Below are 15943 nucleotides of genomic sequence, written 5' to 3' on the forward strand. Positions count from 1 at the left end.
GATTCATGTTGAAATATGGCAGAAATCAATACAGCATTGTAAAGCAACTATCCTCCAATTAAAAATTTAAAAATAAATGTCACCAGTAAAAAAAAAACAAGAAAGAAAGCTGGCTGTGATCATACAAAGTCAGAACACCAGAAGTAAAGTGGAAAATAAAAACTGAAGACAGTTGACTTTTTTCCTGCATATAGCCAAACAACTTTCCTAACCATCTCCTTCACTGTCAAACAACAGATTATTTGTAATGCTATTATAGTAAAGTAAAAATAGGGTAAAATCCCTGAGTGGTGGGGAGAGAAGCAGCTCAGGGGAAAAGGAGTGGCATGTTCAAAGGTCCTGAGGAAGGAAGAAGAGTTGTATTTTCTAGGGAATAAGCCAAGTGCAAGGGAGCTTGAATGTAAACAGTGAAAGGGTAACTGACTTGATTTTAAAACAAAGTAACTGGCAACCTTTCAGGCAGGACATCATCAGCTATATTAAAAATTTATGTCTTTATCCTGTAAGCAACTGGAACATTTGAAGAGCTTTATGTGAACCATACAACTAATTAATTATGCATTTTGAAAAGATTACTCTGCAAAGAAAACATGGGAAAGAAGAAGAAGCAGGAAAACCATGATTCATTCACTCAATGAGTATTTATTCAGCACCTACTGTGTGGAGAAGGAAATGGCAACCCACTCCAGTATTTATGCCTGGAAAATCCCATGGACAGAGGAGCCTGGCGGGCTACGGTCCATGGGGTTGCAAAGAGTCGGACACAACTGAGCAATTAGCACACACACTGTGTGTCAGGCATTATTCTAGACATTGGGAATTAAGTCATGAAGAACATAAACAGGGATTTCCCTGGTGGGCCAGTGGCTAACACTCCAGTCTCCCAATGCAGGGGTCCAGGTTTGATCCCTGGTCAGCAAACCAGATCCCACATGCTGCAACTCAGACCTGGTACAGCCAAATAAATAAATAAAGAGTAAAATATTTTTTTGAAAAAAAGGATATCAGCAAAAGTTCTTACTCTTATGGAACTTACTTTTGAACAGAAGAAGACAGACAATAAATAAATGAAGTGCTCTCTGTAGTATGTTGTATGGAAAGAACTATCATGGGGGGAAAATAAAGCAGAAAAGGAGTGGGGGGCGCCTGGCCAAGGGAAAGCAGTAGGTAAATTGTGCTTTTGATAAGGAAGTCGCAGAAATAATCACTGAGAAGATAATATTTGAACAGGACCTAAAGGGAGTGAGGGTTCCTCCATGCAGGTAGATAGCTGGAAAATGAGGGCCCCAGGCAGAAGAACCAGCAGGTGCAAAGGCTGTGAGGCAGGAACATGCTGGCATCTGTGGAGAGAGCAGAGAAGCCTGTGTGGTCAGGTGAGGAGTGAGCAAGGAGGAGAATAATGAGAGGCTGAGTCAGAGACAATGGGGACGATCACAAAGGGCCTGGCTGGCCAGGATGAAAACTCAGAGTGAGACTGTTGCTGTTGATGCTCAGTCACTAAGCCGTGTCCTATTCTTTAGGACCCCGTGGTCTGTACTACACCAGGTTCTCCCATCCTTTGCTATCTCCTGGAGTTCGCTCAAACTCATGTCTGTTGAGTCGGTGATGCCATCCAACCATCTCATCCTCTGTTGCCCCTCTTCACCTCCTGCCTTCAATCTTTCCAGCTTTAGGGTCTTTTCCAATGTGTAGGCTCTTTTCATCAGGTGGCCAAAGTATTGGAGCCTCAGCTTCAGCATCAGTCCTTCCAATGTATATTCAGAGTTGATTTCCTTTAGGATTGACTGGTTTGATCTCCTTGCAGTCCAAGGGACTGTCCAGAGTCTTCTCCAGCACCAAAATTGGAAAGCATCAATTCTTTTGCACTCAGCCTTCTTTATGGGATAGGAAGCCAAGGAAGGTTCCTGAGCAGAGGACAGCTCTGCCTTCCGTGTGCAGAGACTAGGGATGGAGACTAGGAGACTAAACTGGGCTGGGGAGACGTGGTGGAAGGGCAGAGGCAAGCAGGTTCATTAGTATGAAGGCTCGTACAGTAATCCAGGCAAAAGACAAGGGTGGCTTGGTCCAGGGATAGAAACTGAGGTGATGAAAAAGGTAAGATTCAGGGCATGTTTTGAAGACAGAACCAAGGAGCTTTGCTGACAGATCATACATGTAACACAGGAGCAAGAGGTGAGTCAGGGTTTTTAGGCGGAAATAGCAGGAAGGATAAAGTGTCCATTAACTGAAATGTGGGAAATGGGTTGAGTTAGTTTTAGGAGAGGAAGTTCAAGAGTTTGGTTTCTCGTATGTATCTGAGGTTCCAGTGAGACATCTCCATTAATGTATGAGTAGTAAGAGAGCAGAGAAAGAGGGGACTCGCCTGAGAGTGAAGTGGGGTGAAGAGTGGCCACATTTGAAGGAGAGACTGCTGTGGGTCACGTGATCCAAGCAGACGCGAATGCAGGTGCATTCCACGTGACGGCAGTCAGGTCACTGATGGGAGTGGCCGGCACAGAGGCCCGGGGCCAGGGCGGGCGCTCTGTGTGGAGGGACAGGCTCCCGAGGGAGCCACACCAGGTGCTCTAGGTGCCAGTGGGGGCCCTGCGGCTGTGGAGATGGGGCAGAGTGGGTGAACTCAGATGCTTTTAGGAAACAGAAGTCTGCAGTACTTGGTTGAAATGCTATAAAGCAATCTAGGGTCAGGTGTTAAGAGAGAACTCAGAAATAGTGAAGGCTTGTTCAGATTTGTTCAGAGAGCAAAAAAATAGGAAACACAAGTAATTCATGATTGGCCTGATGGATGTTTCTTTGAATTTCAGGGACATAGTTCCATATTTTAAAGAACACGTGTAAGGCTAAGGAATGGCAGTGCTCAGAATCAATTGCATTGGTTTACAATGCAGGAGAAGGCAATGGCAACCCACTCCAGTACTCTTGCCTGGAAAATCCCATGGACAGAGGAGCCTGGTGGGCTGCAGTCCATGGGGTCGCTAGAGTCAGACACGACTGAGCGACTTCACTTTCACTTTTCACTTTCATGCATTGGAGAAGGAAATGGCAACCCACTCCAGTGTTCTTGCCTGGAGAATCCCAGGGACGGGGAGCCTGGTGGGCTGCCGTCTATGGGGTCGCACAGAGTCGGATACGACTGAAGCGACTTAGCAGCAGCACATCCATACAAGGGGCTTTCCTGGTGGCTTAGATGGTAAAGCGTCTGCCTACAATGCGGGAGACCTGGGTTCAATCCTTGGGTCGGGAAGATCCCCTGGAGAAGGAAATGGCAACCCACTCCAGTATTCTTGCCTGGAAAACCCCATGAGCAGAGGAGCCTGGTAGGCTACAGTCCATGGGGTTGCAAAGAGTCAGACACAACTGAGTGACTTCACTTTCAATTTTCACTTTCACATCCATATAAGGGTGTGAGAATTACCTGAAAGGAGATCTGGCCAAATATTCAGAGTAGTTATCTCTGGATGGTGGTATTCCCAGTGACTTTCTTTTTTATTTTTTCTGTTAACTTCCTAAGTTTTAATTACCCTGTGCTGTTTCACAACTTAAAATCAGAATATCAGTTTTGTTCCTCTGGAAGGAAAATGAAAGAGGCAAGGAAGAATCTCTGAAGTGATTTACAGTTAGCCACACTCTTGCTAAATAACTGGCTCCATTTTTAAGCTCTGAGATGTCAAAAGCTATTAGCACGAAGATTCCAATTTGAGTGGAAAAATGAGATAAAAAGTTGATGCCTTTAAATAATCATAAATAAGAAATAAAAGCTACATTTGCTGTACAGATTAATTAAAAGCAGGACCTAGAATATTAGATTAGTCTTTCTGAATATTGCTCACCATCAGGGGGAAGCAAGAAAGAGGATAAAAAGAATAATTTGTTGAGGCAAAGTGCACGACGGCTGAGAGGCAGTGAGGACCCATCTTTTTATTGATTTGCATTTGGATTGATGAGGTCTCTAACCTAGAATAAAATCCTCTGCTCTGTTTCCTTGGTCTCAGTGAAGCCACCCAAAGTGCCGTGTATTTATCTTTTGTAAATTATGTTTATTTTTAATACTCTGTGCTCATGATTCTTTTATATGGCGAATGTCACACTTTGCTGATGGCATGAGACCACCCTGGCATCCTGCGTTTATATTTTATTTTACAGAGTGTTCTATGGGGCCTGTCTCCACAGTCCTGTATTGTGTATTTGTTCTCATCCTGCCTTCCCAGACACAATCCACACTTGGATCATTTATACCGTTTGCTGCATCAACTTGGAGATGATGGTCACGGATGGCCCATAATTGGTAGACTGTCAACATGCGTGAGCCTGGTGCTGTGAACCTTTATGGATTAGTACACCTCTGAGCTAGTGGCTCAGAATGCAGAACGGCAATTGTGTTGATGGACATCGAAGCCGCATTTAATGGAAACAAGACCCCAGGGCTGGGGGGTGTGACATTAATATGAAATCCAGAGCAGAGAAATGACTGAGTCTCTTTCCTTTTCTCTATGCAGGAAGCCTCCAGATCCGGTACAACCTGGGTGGCACCCGGGAGCCCTATAACATTGACGTGGACCACCGGAGCATGGCCAATGGCCAGCCCCACAGCGTTAACATCACCCGTCATGAGAGGACCATCACTCTCAAGGTACGCACGTGTTACTCATCTGTCATCTGTGATACTGTGTTGCGGTCTCTGCCTGCTGTCACACTTGAGTGATGCTCCGTCACTCAGTCATGTCCAGCTCTTTGCGACCCCAAGGACGACAGCCCGCCAGGCTCCTCTGTCCATGGGATCCTCCAAGCAAGAATGCCAGAGTGGGTTGCCATTGCCTCCTCCCTCTGTCATACTTGGCTGTTGTTGGGTTTTGTTTTGTTTTGGTTTTGGTTTGGTTTTGGGTGGTTGGGGCAGGTGGTAGAGATGCTTCTGATACATTCTTCTACAAATTGCTAACCAGTGACGTAGAAAGACATGCAGTTGGTACAGGAAAGACAGTGATGGTGTTGATGGAGAAGAGATTTCTTGGGAGAAGGTAGAATAAATGTTTGCTCCATATATTCTTCATAGCTTTTCCTGTGTATAGACCTGCACATCTATCAGCCTTCTGCTTTTATCCATTGCAGCATCTTTACCCTCCATGGTCTCAGATGTCTGAGGCTTATCACGTTTCCCAGCAAAGGTTATTTTGGTTTATCTGACCTACTTCCTTCACGACTCTAGTGCAGTGTGAATAACTGTTTTTTTTTCCTTCTATAGATGCTTTGCCTTAAACATCTTCTGTACACATACCTTTCCCAGCATCTCAGACTCTGGTTGTGGGCTTTTTGTACACAAAGGGATAGTTTTATTATGACACTCAAATTTTATTTCAGGTTCATTGATTGTCCCTCCCTTCCCCCCACCACCACCACTGATTTTTACAATGAAGAAGCCAGCCTGGGAGACACCATGAATCAAACATGACATGAGGTCTCCCCGGGAACTGAGCCAAAGATCAAGGCTGGAACTGTCACTGCGTTCTCTAGAAGGAGTTCAAAATAGATACCTGTCAGGAAAAAGAACGGCAGGGGGATGCTGTTTTGTCAGCCGAGCGGAGTGCCTTTTGGCAGGGGCTCAGCAGCCTCTCCAACCTCATTCGGATTCAGCTCATTGCCATGGGAAGTTCAGGTTGCAAAGAATCAGCACAGGCCCCATCTCTTTTTGAGCCCTGGTGGATGTCAAATTCATAACTCGATATGGAGTTTACACTTGGCCTTTAGCAGGAAATGCTAGAGAGCGTTTTCAGGAGAGACCTTTCCTAGGAAAATGACAATGTGCAGAAGCAGCTTACTGTGCAGTCAATCAGATGGAGTGTAAATAAGGTTCTCTCATAGTGACGGAAAGTTGCTGAGCCCAGCGCAGTGCTTGGCACACGAGAGGTGCTACAGATTACTTACAGAGTAAACCGCCCCCATCCTTCACCACAAACTCAAGTCTGATTCAGAAGAGACAGCAAGTTCAGGGTTAGTATGGTTTATACCATTATAGGATACGAATGGTTTTATACCATTCTACCAACATTGTGTTCACTGGATTTTGATTAGACTCATTCACTTATTTTAAACTATGCCATCTGTCACCCCTCTCAAAGAAAGTGATTCTCTTGCCATTTCGCCACTGCAAAATAATATTAAAAGTTAAAAAAGCTCAGCAGTCAGCTTGAAGGACAGTGTCATGGAAGACAGCTGATTCCCCTGTGGAATTTTGCAAGAAAATGCCTCGTGTGTTGGGGCTGAGCCCTGTGGGTTGAGGAACTTCAGCAAAGATGAAGGTGGAGTGAGTGGGAGAGGAGAGTCCAGGTGATAAGCTAAATAATTCCATTTCTGGGTACAATCCCCCAAATGAGAGTCTGAAGCAAAGTAGGTCAAGAGGTCCTCCCTTCTGGCAAGTTCCACCAACTGGGAAATCTTTGGAACCAACCAGAAACTCTTGAAGAACAGATATCAGCTAAATCAGAGCTGCTATCTGCTGCAGTGAATCAGAGATTGCCCTGAAGAAGGGGAGAAGGATGGACTATTTTAAGGACTTGGGGCTTTTGAGGCAGGGAGAGGCCAAGAAGTCCAGACAATGCAGTAGCCAGAGGCCCGCAGAGTCCAGGGCACCGAGGAGGGCCAGGGGAAGTGGGGTCTGCTTCTATTGCTCTGGGTTCTTCTGGTTGCAAATGATAGAAAACCAACTCAGAATTCATTTGTAGAGGAAATTCCTAGGGTAGGTTATAAAAAGACAGTAAAGAAGAGAAAAATCACAACTTTGAAACAGAATCCAGAAGACCTGGAGGATTCAAACTAAGACTAGGCCTGCAGTGAGCACCTCTCCGCTCTCATGTCTCTCTCTCTCCCTACATCATCTCTGCTTGCCCACCTCCCTCTGACAACTGGATTAACTCTTCTCACAGCATGCTCCATCTTCCAGACGTCATGGACCCAGACACTGAAGTCCTGGGCCCATGTCTTCCCAGTTTTGCTGTCAGAAGGAAGGTCCTAGTGCCTCAGTTCTCATTTTAAAACCCAGGGGAAGTCTCTGGTTGGCCGGGCTGGGGTCCCACACTCACCCTATCGTGGGGAGCGGGGCACAGTGACTGATGGCCCACAATCAGACCTCATGATCAGAGTGGGGAATTTGGCGGAGAGTCCTCCAAGGAACAGGACTAGAGCTCCAGGAAAAGGAAGACGTGGATGAGGATGAAAAACACTGGCCGTGTAACGCTTTGTAGTAAAGAAGACAGAAGCAGGAAGCATTCTAAAAGACATGGAACAGGGCTTCCCTGGTGGCTCAGTGGTAAAGAATCCGTCTGCCAATGCAGGAGACACAGGTTCAACCCCTGATCCAGGAAGATCCCACGTGCCTCGAAGCAACTAAGCCCGTGAGCCACAGCTATTTTGCTTGTGCTCTAGAGCCGGGGAGCCGCAGCTACAGAAGCGCACGCACCATGGAGCCCGTGATCTGCAGCAAGAGAAGTCACTGCAATGGGAAGCCCGCTCACTGCAACTAGAGAGGAGCCCTTGGTCACGACAACTAGAGGAAAAGCCCACACAGCAATGAAGATCCAGCACAGCCAAAAAAAAAAAAAAAAAATCTTTTTTTAAAAAAGAAAAGATGGGGAGCACATGTATACCTGTGGCGAATTCGTTTTGATGTTTGGCAAAACTAATACAGTGTTTGAGGTTTAAAAATAAAATAAAATTAAAAAAAAAAAAAAAAAAAGACATGGAGCAAATTCAGCCATAGAAATTGTGCCCAGGGTGTTGGAAAGCCCTGCCCGCCCCAATTCTGTCACACAATGGAGTGCAATCGCCCTGAGATTTCTGGACGTGTTTAGAAAGCCAGATGGCATCACCCACTTGAATCCAGCCTGGACAGACTTCATGGTCTGGAGGGCTCTGGTCTTTCCAGCCCGGATGGAAACCAGAGGTAGACGCGGTGGAGGAAGAAAGCACACGGCACCTCCTTTCAGACCAGCGGATCTGGTGGGCTCCCTAGGTCCACAGCCTGCTTTCTTTCAGGCAAGGGAGCCTGTTGAGTATGGACATAACTCCAGGTGTACCTTTAGAACCCAAAAAAAACACTCCAGTTTTTTTTTCCCTGGGAACAATCTACAAATCCATCTTGAGAACTCCTACAACCTCAAGAATGCATGGAGAACAATATAATGTTAATCGTGATTATTTCTGTGTAAAGGATGATAAATGGTTTCATTTCCTCTAGAGTTTTCTATATTTCCTCATTTCTTATTACAAATGTGTGTTGCATTTTTATAATTGAACAAAAATGTAAAACACATATCTGGTTTGGTCCCTGGGTGGGGAAGATCCCTGGAGAAGGGACAGGCTGCCCACTCCAGGACTCTTGGGCTTCCCTGGTGGCTCAGCTGTTAAAGAATCTGCCTGCAATGCGGGAAACCTGGGTTCAATTTCTGGGTTGGGAAGATCCCTGGAGAAGGGAAAGGCTACCCATTCCAGTATTTTGGCCTGGAGAATTCCATAGACTGTATAGTCCATGGGCTCGCAAAGAGTCAGACATGACTGAGTGACTTTAAAAAAACACACATGTATCCGCCACCTATTCTGATAACCCCCAGTTATAATAAAATATAATGACAAATATACGTAAATAATTTTGAATTAAGATGTACTTCCAATCAAAGAACAAAAATAAGCCTAAGATGAATTTAAAACGCTGTGGAATGATGCCTTTGGAATTAAGGTGAAATTTTATATGTTTCTACATATACAAACATCATATAATTTAGATGATGTTTATCAACGTTTTTAGTGTTTTTAAAAGCAGGTTGGCTTTCCTAGCTGGGTTTGGCTAAAGCTAACATTAAATTAATTTGCATTCCCTGAGCACACACTGTCTGAAATGGTGCTGAGCACTTGAGGGAAATTGACCTTGGATGAAACATTTGCTGCCAAAAACAAAGTGCCCAATCTCCACATAGATAATGAAGAACTGACTCTCGGAGTTATCAGACAGCAATGTGAACCAGAGCCCATGACAACCCTCAAGTGGCATCATTTACAAAAACTCACAGTCGCACCCGTGATAATAGCTGAAGGCTTAATGCCAGTCAGATGTAAAACAAACCCTGAGCAGGCAGAGAGCATCTGAACAAAGCGTTGTATCTGATGAAAATACGTGCCAGTTAACACGCATCTAAGAACTGAACATTACGAGGAATGACTTCAAAGTCTTGTGCTGCGAATCCTTTCTTCTTACTTTCCTTCCTGCCTGACATCTTTGGCTTCTCCCTTCCTTCTTCATTCCTTCCTTTCATCCCAACCACATTGCACAGGGTATCTAAGGTGATTTATAAGGAGTTCAGTTCAGTCATTCAGTTGTGTCCAACTCTTTACGACCCCGTGGACTGCAGCACGCCAGGCTTCCCTGTCCATCACCAACTCCAGACCTTGTTCAAACTCATGTCCATCAAGTCGGTGATGCCATCCAACCATCTCATCCTCTGTCGTCCCCTTCTCCTCCTGCCCTCAATATTTCCCAGCATCAGGGTCTTTTCCAATGAGTCAGTTCTTCGCATCAGGTGGCCAAAGTATTGGAGTTTCAGCTTCAGCATCAATCCTTCCAATGAATATTAGGACTGATTTCCTTTAGGACTGACTGGTTTGATCTTCTTTCAGTCCAAGGGACTCTCAAGAGTCTTCTCTAACACCACAGTTCAAAAGCATCAATTCTTTAGTGCTCAGCCTTCTTTATGGTCCAACTCTCACATCCATACATGACTACTGGAAGAACCATATTCTTTGACTAGATGGACCTTTGTTGGCAAAGTAATGTCTCTGCTTTCTAAGATGCTGTCTCAGTCTGTCATAGCTTTTCTTCTAAGGAGCAAGCGTCTTTTATTTCATGGCTGCAGTCACCATCTGCAGTGATTTTGGAGCCCAAGAAAACAAAGTCTCCCACTGTTTCCATTGTTTCCCCATCTATTTGCCATGAAGTGATGGGACCAGATGCCATGATCTTAGTTTTTTTAATGTTCAGATTCAAGCCAGCTTTTTCACTTTCATCAGGAGGCTCTTCAGTTCCTCTTCACTTTCTGCCATAAGGGTGATGTTATCTGCATACCTGAAATTATTGATATTTCTCCCGGCAATCTTGATTCCAGCTTGTGCTTCATCCAGCATGGCATTTCTCATGATGTACTCTACATATAAGTTAAATAAGCAGGGTGACAATATATGGCTTTGACATACTGCTTTCCCAATTTGGAACCAGTCTGTTGTTCCATGTCCAGTTCTAACCATTGCTTCTTGACCTGTATACTGATTTCTCAAAAGGCAGATCAGGCGGTCTGGTTTTCCCATCTCTTTCAGAATTTTCCATAGTTTGTTGTGCTCCACACAGTCGAAGGCTTTGGCATAGTCAATAAAGTAGAAGTAGATGTTTTTCTGGAACTCTATTGCTTTTTCTGTGATCCAGGGATGTTGGCGATTTGATCTCTGGTTCCTCTGCCTTTTCTAAATCCAGCTTGAACATCTGGAAGTTCTTGGTTCACATACTGTTGAAGTTTGGAGAATTTTGAGCATCACGTTACTAGCGTGTGAGATGAGTACAATTGTGTGGTAGTTTGAGCATTCTTTGGCATTGCCTTTCTTTGAGGTTGGAATGAAAACTGACCTTTCCAGTCCTGTGGCCACTGCGGAGTTTTCCAAATTTGCTGGCATATTGAGTGCAGCACTCTTATAGGGAGTACCTACAGGTAAAGAATCTGCCTGCAATGCAGGAGACGCAGGAGATGTGGGTTCGATTACTAGGTCGGGGAGATTCCCCAGGGAGGAGAAAAGGACACCTAAACAGAGAAGCCTGGTGGGCTACGGCCCAAGGGTCCAAAAGAGTCAGACATGACTGAGCCACTAAGCACAACAAGAACTAAATGAAACTGAGGATTAAAGCAAGTCACAAAAAGTAGGGCCCCAAGACAAGGAAGGAGCAGAATATAGTCACCCAGGTCAGGTCTTATCCATGTGTATAAGTTTGGACTTCTGGTGGCCAGAAGTCCACAGCCCATAAGAGCAAAATGTACCAGTTCTTGTAGAGAATTGAAATTTTTCTTACTCTATCATCCTTTTCTTTTCTTGTCTACCATGGATTGTATTTACTGGCATAGCAAGCTGCCCATAGCACGGTTCACTTGGCAACATCACGTGCATGATGGTAGCTCGTGTTTACTGGTGACAGTGGCCCAGGCATTGTGCTAGCACTTGGCACACATTCGCTCACCGAGTCTTCACAAGAGGCCTATGAGGAATGTACCCATTTTACAGATGGGGAAACTGCCGCTCCGACTGTGCTGTAGATCACCCAAGGTCAGGAAGCAGTGAGTGGCAAAAGCCTAGATGAACCTAAGTCTATCACACCTTATGGCTTCCATGTGCTCTTACCCGAATCACTTACTAGAGAAATGTCTAGGAGGGTGGCCGTAACATTTTGGAAGTGGATATCTCTGGCCAGTTAGAAACTGCGTGATGTTGTTCTCATTACTAAATACTTCAAAAATACACAAAAGCACAGAGAATAATAAAACATACACCTACAGACCCACCATCCAGACATTAAAAATCTTGGCATTTTGCTACATTTCTTCAGATTTTTAACAAAACACTGATAGCTGAAGGCCCTTCGTCCCCTCTGTTATATAATGGGTCCCTAGAGACGTGGTGCCCAGGGCCCTTCAGCAGGGTTTCTGCAACAAATGTGTTTTTCACAAACCTGCTTGATGTAGCATTTCCTTGGGAAAGCCAAGCATCATTTAAAAATGGATTTCAGCCCAAACAAGTCTGCAGTCAGTAAGGTAGATGAGAAATGAAGAGGACAAGGGCCCAGATGAGACGGTTTTCTGATATCCTGGCCTAATCCAAGGGTAAAATTAGCTCAAAAGAAAAATGAATTAACCACATCTTTGAATTAACCTCACATATGTGAGGGTTTCTAGAGGTTATACAATGGAGGGTTCAGGGCTGTGGTCTCTGAGTCCATTTTCTCTAAAAATCAAATGAACAGATGGTAATATGTATCATTTTGGCTTCCATCTAACTGGAGGACCCTCCTGAAGAAGATAACAGATTTGCTACAAGTAAAATGACTTTCTTTAAAAAAAAAAAAAAAAGAAAGAAACTCTAAATCCTCAGAAACACATGATGACCAGGCCTCCAGACTGTTATACCATGAACAATATGACTTCAGTTGTTTTCTTTCAGATCAGATCAGATCAGTTGCTCAGTCGTGTCCGACTTTGTGACCCCATGAATCGCAGCACTGCCAGGCCTCCCTGTCCATCACCAACTTCTGGAGTTCACTCAGACTCACGTCCATCGAGTCAGTGATGCCATCCAGCCATCTCATCCTCTGTCATCCCCTTCTCCTCCTGCCCCCAATCCCTCCCAGCATCAGAGTCTTTTCCAATGAGTCAACTCTTTGCATGAGGTAGCCAAAGTACTGGAGTTTCAGCTTTAGCATCATTCCTTCCAAAGAAATCCCAGGGCTGATCTTCAGAATGGACTGGTTGGATCTCCTTGCAGTCCAAGGGACTCTCAAGAGTCTTCTCCAACACCACAGTTCAAAAGCATCAATTCTTCGGCGCTCAGCCTTCTTCACAGTCCAACTCTCACATCCATACATGACCACAGGAAAAACCATAGCCTTGACTAGATGAACCTTTGTTGGCAAAGTAATGTCTCTGGGTCTTCAAAACAAATATTCCTCCAAGTCACTGAATTTCATCTCTTCAGTATGATCAATTTCTTACCCACTATTAATCATAACTTCAACAAAATTGTATAAAAACTGTTGCGTCGATTGCTAATTGAGTTGTATATTGAATATGAATCCTAAAAAATGGTCAGAATTAACCAACAATAGCCACACACAGTGCATTCTAAACTCCAGGGATCAAGAAAAAGACACAGACACCAGGATAACACCAGTTGCTGTAACAACCGAAAATGTCAGTGGCTTAACCCAATGAAAGTCTACCTTATGTCAGATGTATTTTTTAAAAAGGAAAGTCCTGTGGTCTGTAACCATGCTAGATAGGGTTTACTAGGGCTTCCCTGGTAGCTCACATGGTAAAGAATCCACCCTCAGTGCAGGAGACCCAGGTTCGATCCCTGGGTTGAGAAGATCCCCTGGAGAAGGAAATGGCAACCCTCTCCACTATCCTTGCCTGGAGAATCTCCATGGACAGAGGAGCAGGGCAGGGTACAGTCCATGGGTTCACAGTCAGACACGACTGAGCGACTAAGCATAGGTACAGGGCTTCCCAGGTGGCGCTAGTGGTAAAGAGCCCACCTGCCAGTGCAGGAAATGTGAGACACAGGTTCAATCCCTGGGTCAGGAAGAACCCCTGGAGAAGGTGTGACGACCCACTCCAGTATTCTTGCCTGGAGAATCCCATGGACAGAGGAGCCTGGCTGGGCTACAGTCCATAGGGTCGCAAAGAGTCAGACACGACTGAAGGGACTTGGCATGCACACAGGCACTCTGAGAACCCCCTGTGGCTGCCCTTGGCCATGAACGACAATGATAATCATTCCTAGGGCTTCCAGGGACCATTTCCTGCAGACGTTAGTTGCTCGGAGGGTTGTTTTATACTCACAAGCCTCTGCAGACCAGACCAGTGGTTTCTTTGCCTATATAATTCCTTCAAAGCCTGAGTTGGCTTCTGACCTATCCACTTCTGGTCAGTTTCTCATACCAGTAGATAACCCTACATTCTTTCCTAGGCATGGTTCTTGGACCAACATAATTACTCACTTCCCCAGAACCATGCCTCTCTCTGAAGGCCATGGCCATCTGAAACAAAAGGCTTATGTGGGGGACAAAGACTTTTAATTTTAACTTCGCCCATGGGGCTGAATTAGTTTGCTGAGCTGGAAAATCTAACTGTGCCTTCATTAGTCAAAGCTTTTTGCAGTTTTATTCCTTATTCTCTGGTGTGAGGCTTTAAAGTTTTGAACTTTTCTCTATCCCTCACGTTGATGTTTGGACACTGGTCAGTTTTTTCTGAACTCATCTCTTTCTTGACATGGGCAGCAAGAAGCAACCCATTACTGTGACCATTCTGGCTCTTTCCAAGCACTTTCCCGAAATCCACAGGGCACAGGCTAAGTCTGTCTTCCAGGTTCCGTGAGATGACAGCTTTATAAAGCATTTTATTGCATATCTTTATTGTCCATCTTTCTAGCCCCTAATATCCATACCCCAGGATATGCTACAAATTTTAGGTTTCTGTTATGTCAGTACTCTGCTTCAAAGTGCTCATTTGTGTATTTGTTGGGGTTCTATTAGCTACTGTAACAAAAGAAATTCATAGATTGTGGTGATGGGTTCATGGGCATATACTTAACTCCAGACTCATCAAGTGGTATATACTAACTAGGTTTGGCTTTTTGTGGGTCAAAATGATATAAAATAGATTTCCATGAAAATTGTTGGAGAAATTTTAATGACAGAAAAATTAGAAGTAATTCAATTATGGACTTATAGGGGAGCCATATATGTTAAGTAACATGAAACATTGATGAGGGCACCACTTTTGGGATGTGGAGAACTGTTCAGTTGTAAGCTGTTTCAAGTAACTTCCTGAAGCCAGGAGAAATTCTGTCTGTACTAGAAGGGCCTGAGTCATCATGTTATGCGATGTTCAATATATTCATATGTATCTTTGTTTGGGATGCTCAGCCTTATGAGTTGGGAGCCTCTGGTACTATTAGCCCACTAGAAGGATGGGAAGACTGAGATAGAGGACATCCAGGTGACCAGTTAGATCCCAGTGCTCGCAACAGACAAACTCCTATCTAGAACCCATATAACCAGACCCCCCGCCCCTCCCTGCCGCAGGGGCTGGTCACCGCTCACCCCATTGCCTCTTTGTTGCTTTTGAGAGCCATCAAGAGTCCCAAGCTCACCCCTCTCAGCTTGCCTTATAAACTTTTGAAAATTTTTATGAGTTTTAAATAAAAGTAAATCATTGGGGGGAGTTAGTGTTTGAAGTCAATTAGGGTCGTGGTGGGAGATGGGGAGTAGCACATTCGTCTGATAAACTCTTTGGACCAGTGTTGTGTTTAAAGACAGGAAGGTGCAGAGAACAACCCAGGAGGTGATAAGACAGCCTCCCACGTGGCTCAGAGGGCGCCACCTGCAGCTGGGAGATGAAACATGCATGTGGGAGCTCCAGGAAGAGAGGCTGATAGAGCAAGCTCTTTAGAAACTGCTGGGGGACTTCCGTGGTGGTCCAGTGGTTAAGACTTCATCTTCTAATGCAGGGAGCTCAGGTTCAATCCCTGGTTGGGGCACTAAGACCCCACATGCCTCGCAGCCAAAAAAGCCAAAACATAAAACAGAGGTAATGTTGTAACAAATTCAGTAAGGACTTAATAAAAAAGGTCCATATTTAAAAAAAAAATCTTTAAGAAATTGCTGGATCTGCTTATAAAGATGATTTGGTACAAGTAGCTTTTCTCATGAATATTAATACAGATGCCAGGAATTCCTCCTCAACCCGCCACAGGAAAAGCTTATTAGGGCAATAATAATAACACTGATAGTGTTAGTCTTAGTTGTGAAGACAATTACCATTTCTCGAGTGTACCAGTCTGTCTTCGTGCTTTACAGGCTGCACTTGATGTAAATCATGTTCCTGTGAGATAAGTACCATTATTCCCATTTTACAGACGATGAAACAGAGACGTAGAAAGGTCAGCAAGGGGTCGAGTTGAGGTCCAAACCTAGATCTGCCTGATTCCCATGCCCAGACCCTAAACACTCTAATTTAACTAGTGATTAAACTGACTGTGGATTAGGTGGCCTGGTCACAGACAATAGAGGACCCTTCCTCAAATATATCCACCTACTTTGGAAAACTGACTCAGCACAGTTTCTACAAAGTGTTGCTAGGGGACAAATGGA

The 15943-nt window shown here is 44.6% G+C and overlaps 1 protein-coding gene across 1 annotated transcript in view; it reads left to right on the forward strand.

Annotated features, from left to right (window-relative positions):
* The window catches only part of CNTNAP2 (contactin associated protein 2), a 2308807-nt gene that overhangs the window by 2132609 nt on the left and 160255 nt on the right, over positions 1 to 15943 (forward strand). Inside the window, exon 20 of the mRNA XM_025292067.3 lies at positions 4494 to 4627. Coding sequence (XP_025147852.3) covers positions 4494 to 4627 — 134 coding nt within the window. The remainder of the gene's footprint in view (positions 1 to 4493; positions 4628 to 15943) is intronic.

The sequence above is a fragment of the Bubalus bubalis genome, chromosome 8 (assembly GCF_019923935.1).
Source record: "Bubalus bubalis isolate 160015118507 breed Murrah chromosome 8, NDDB_SH_1, whole genome shotgun sequence".
In the NCBI taxonomy this organism is placed as follows: Eukaryota; Metazoa; Chordata; class Mammalia; order Artiodactyla; family Bovidae; genus Bubalus; species Bubalus bubalis.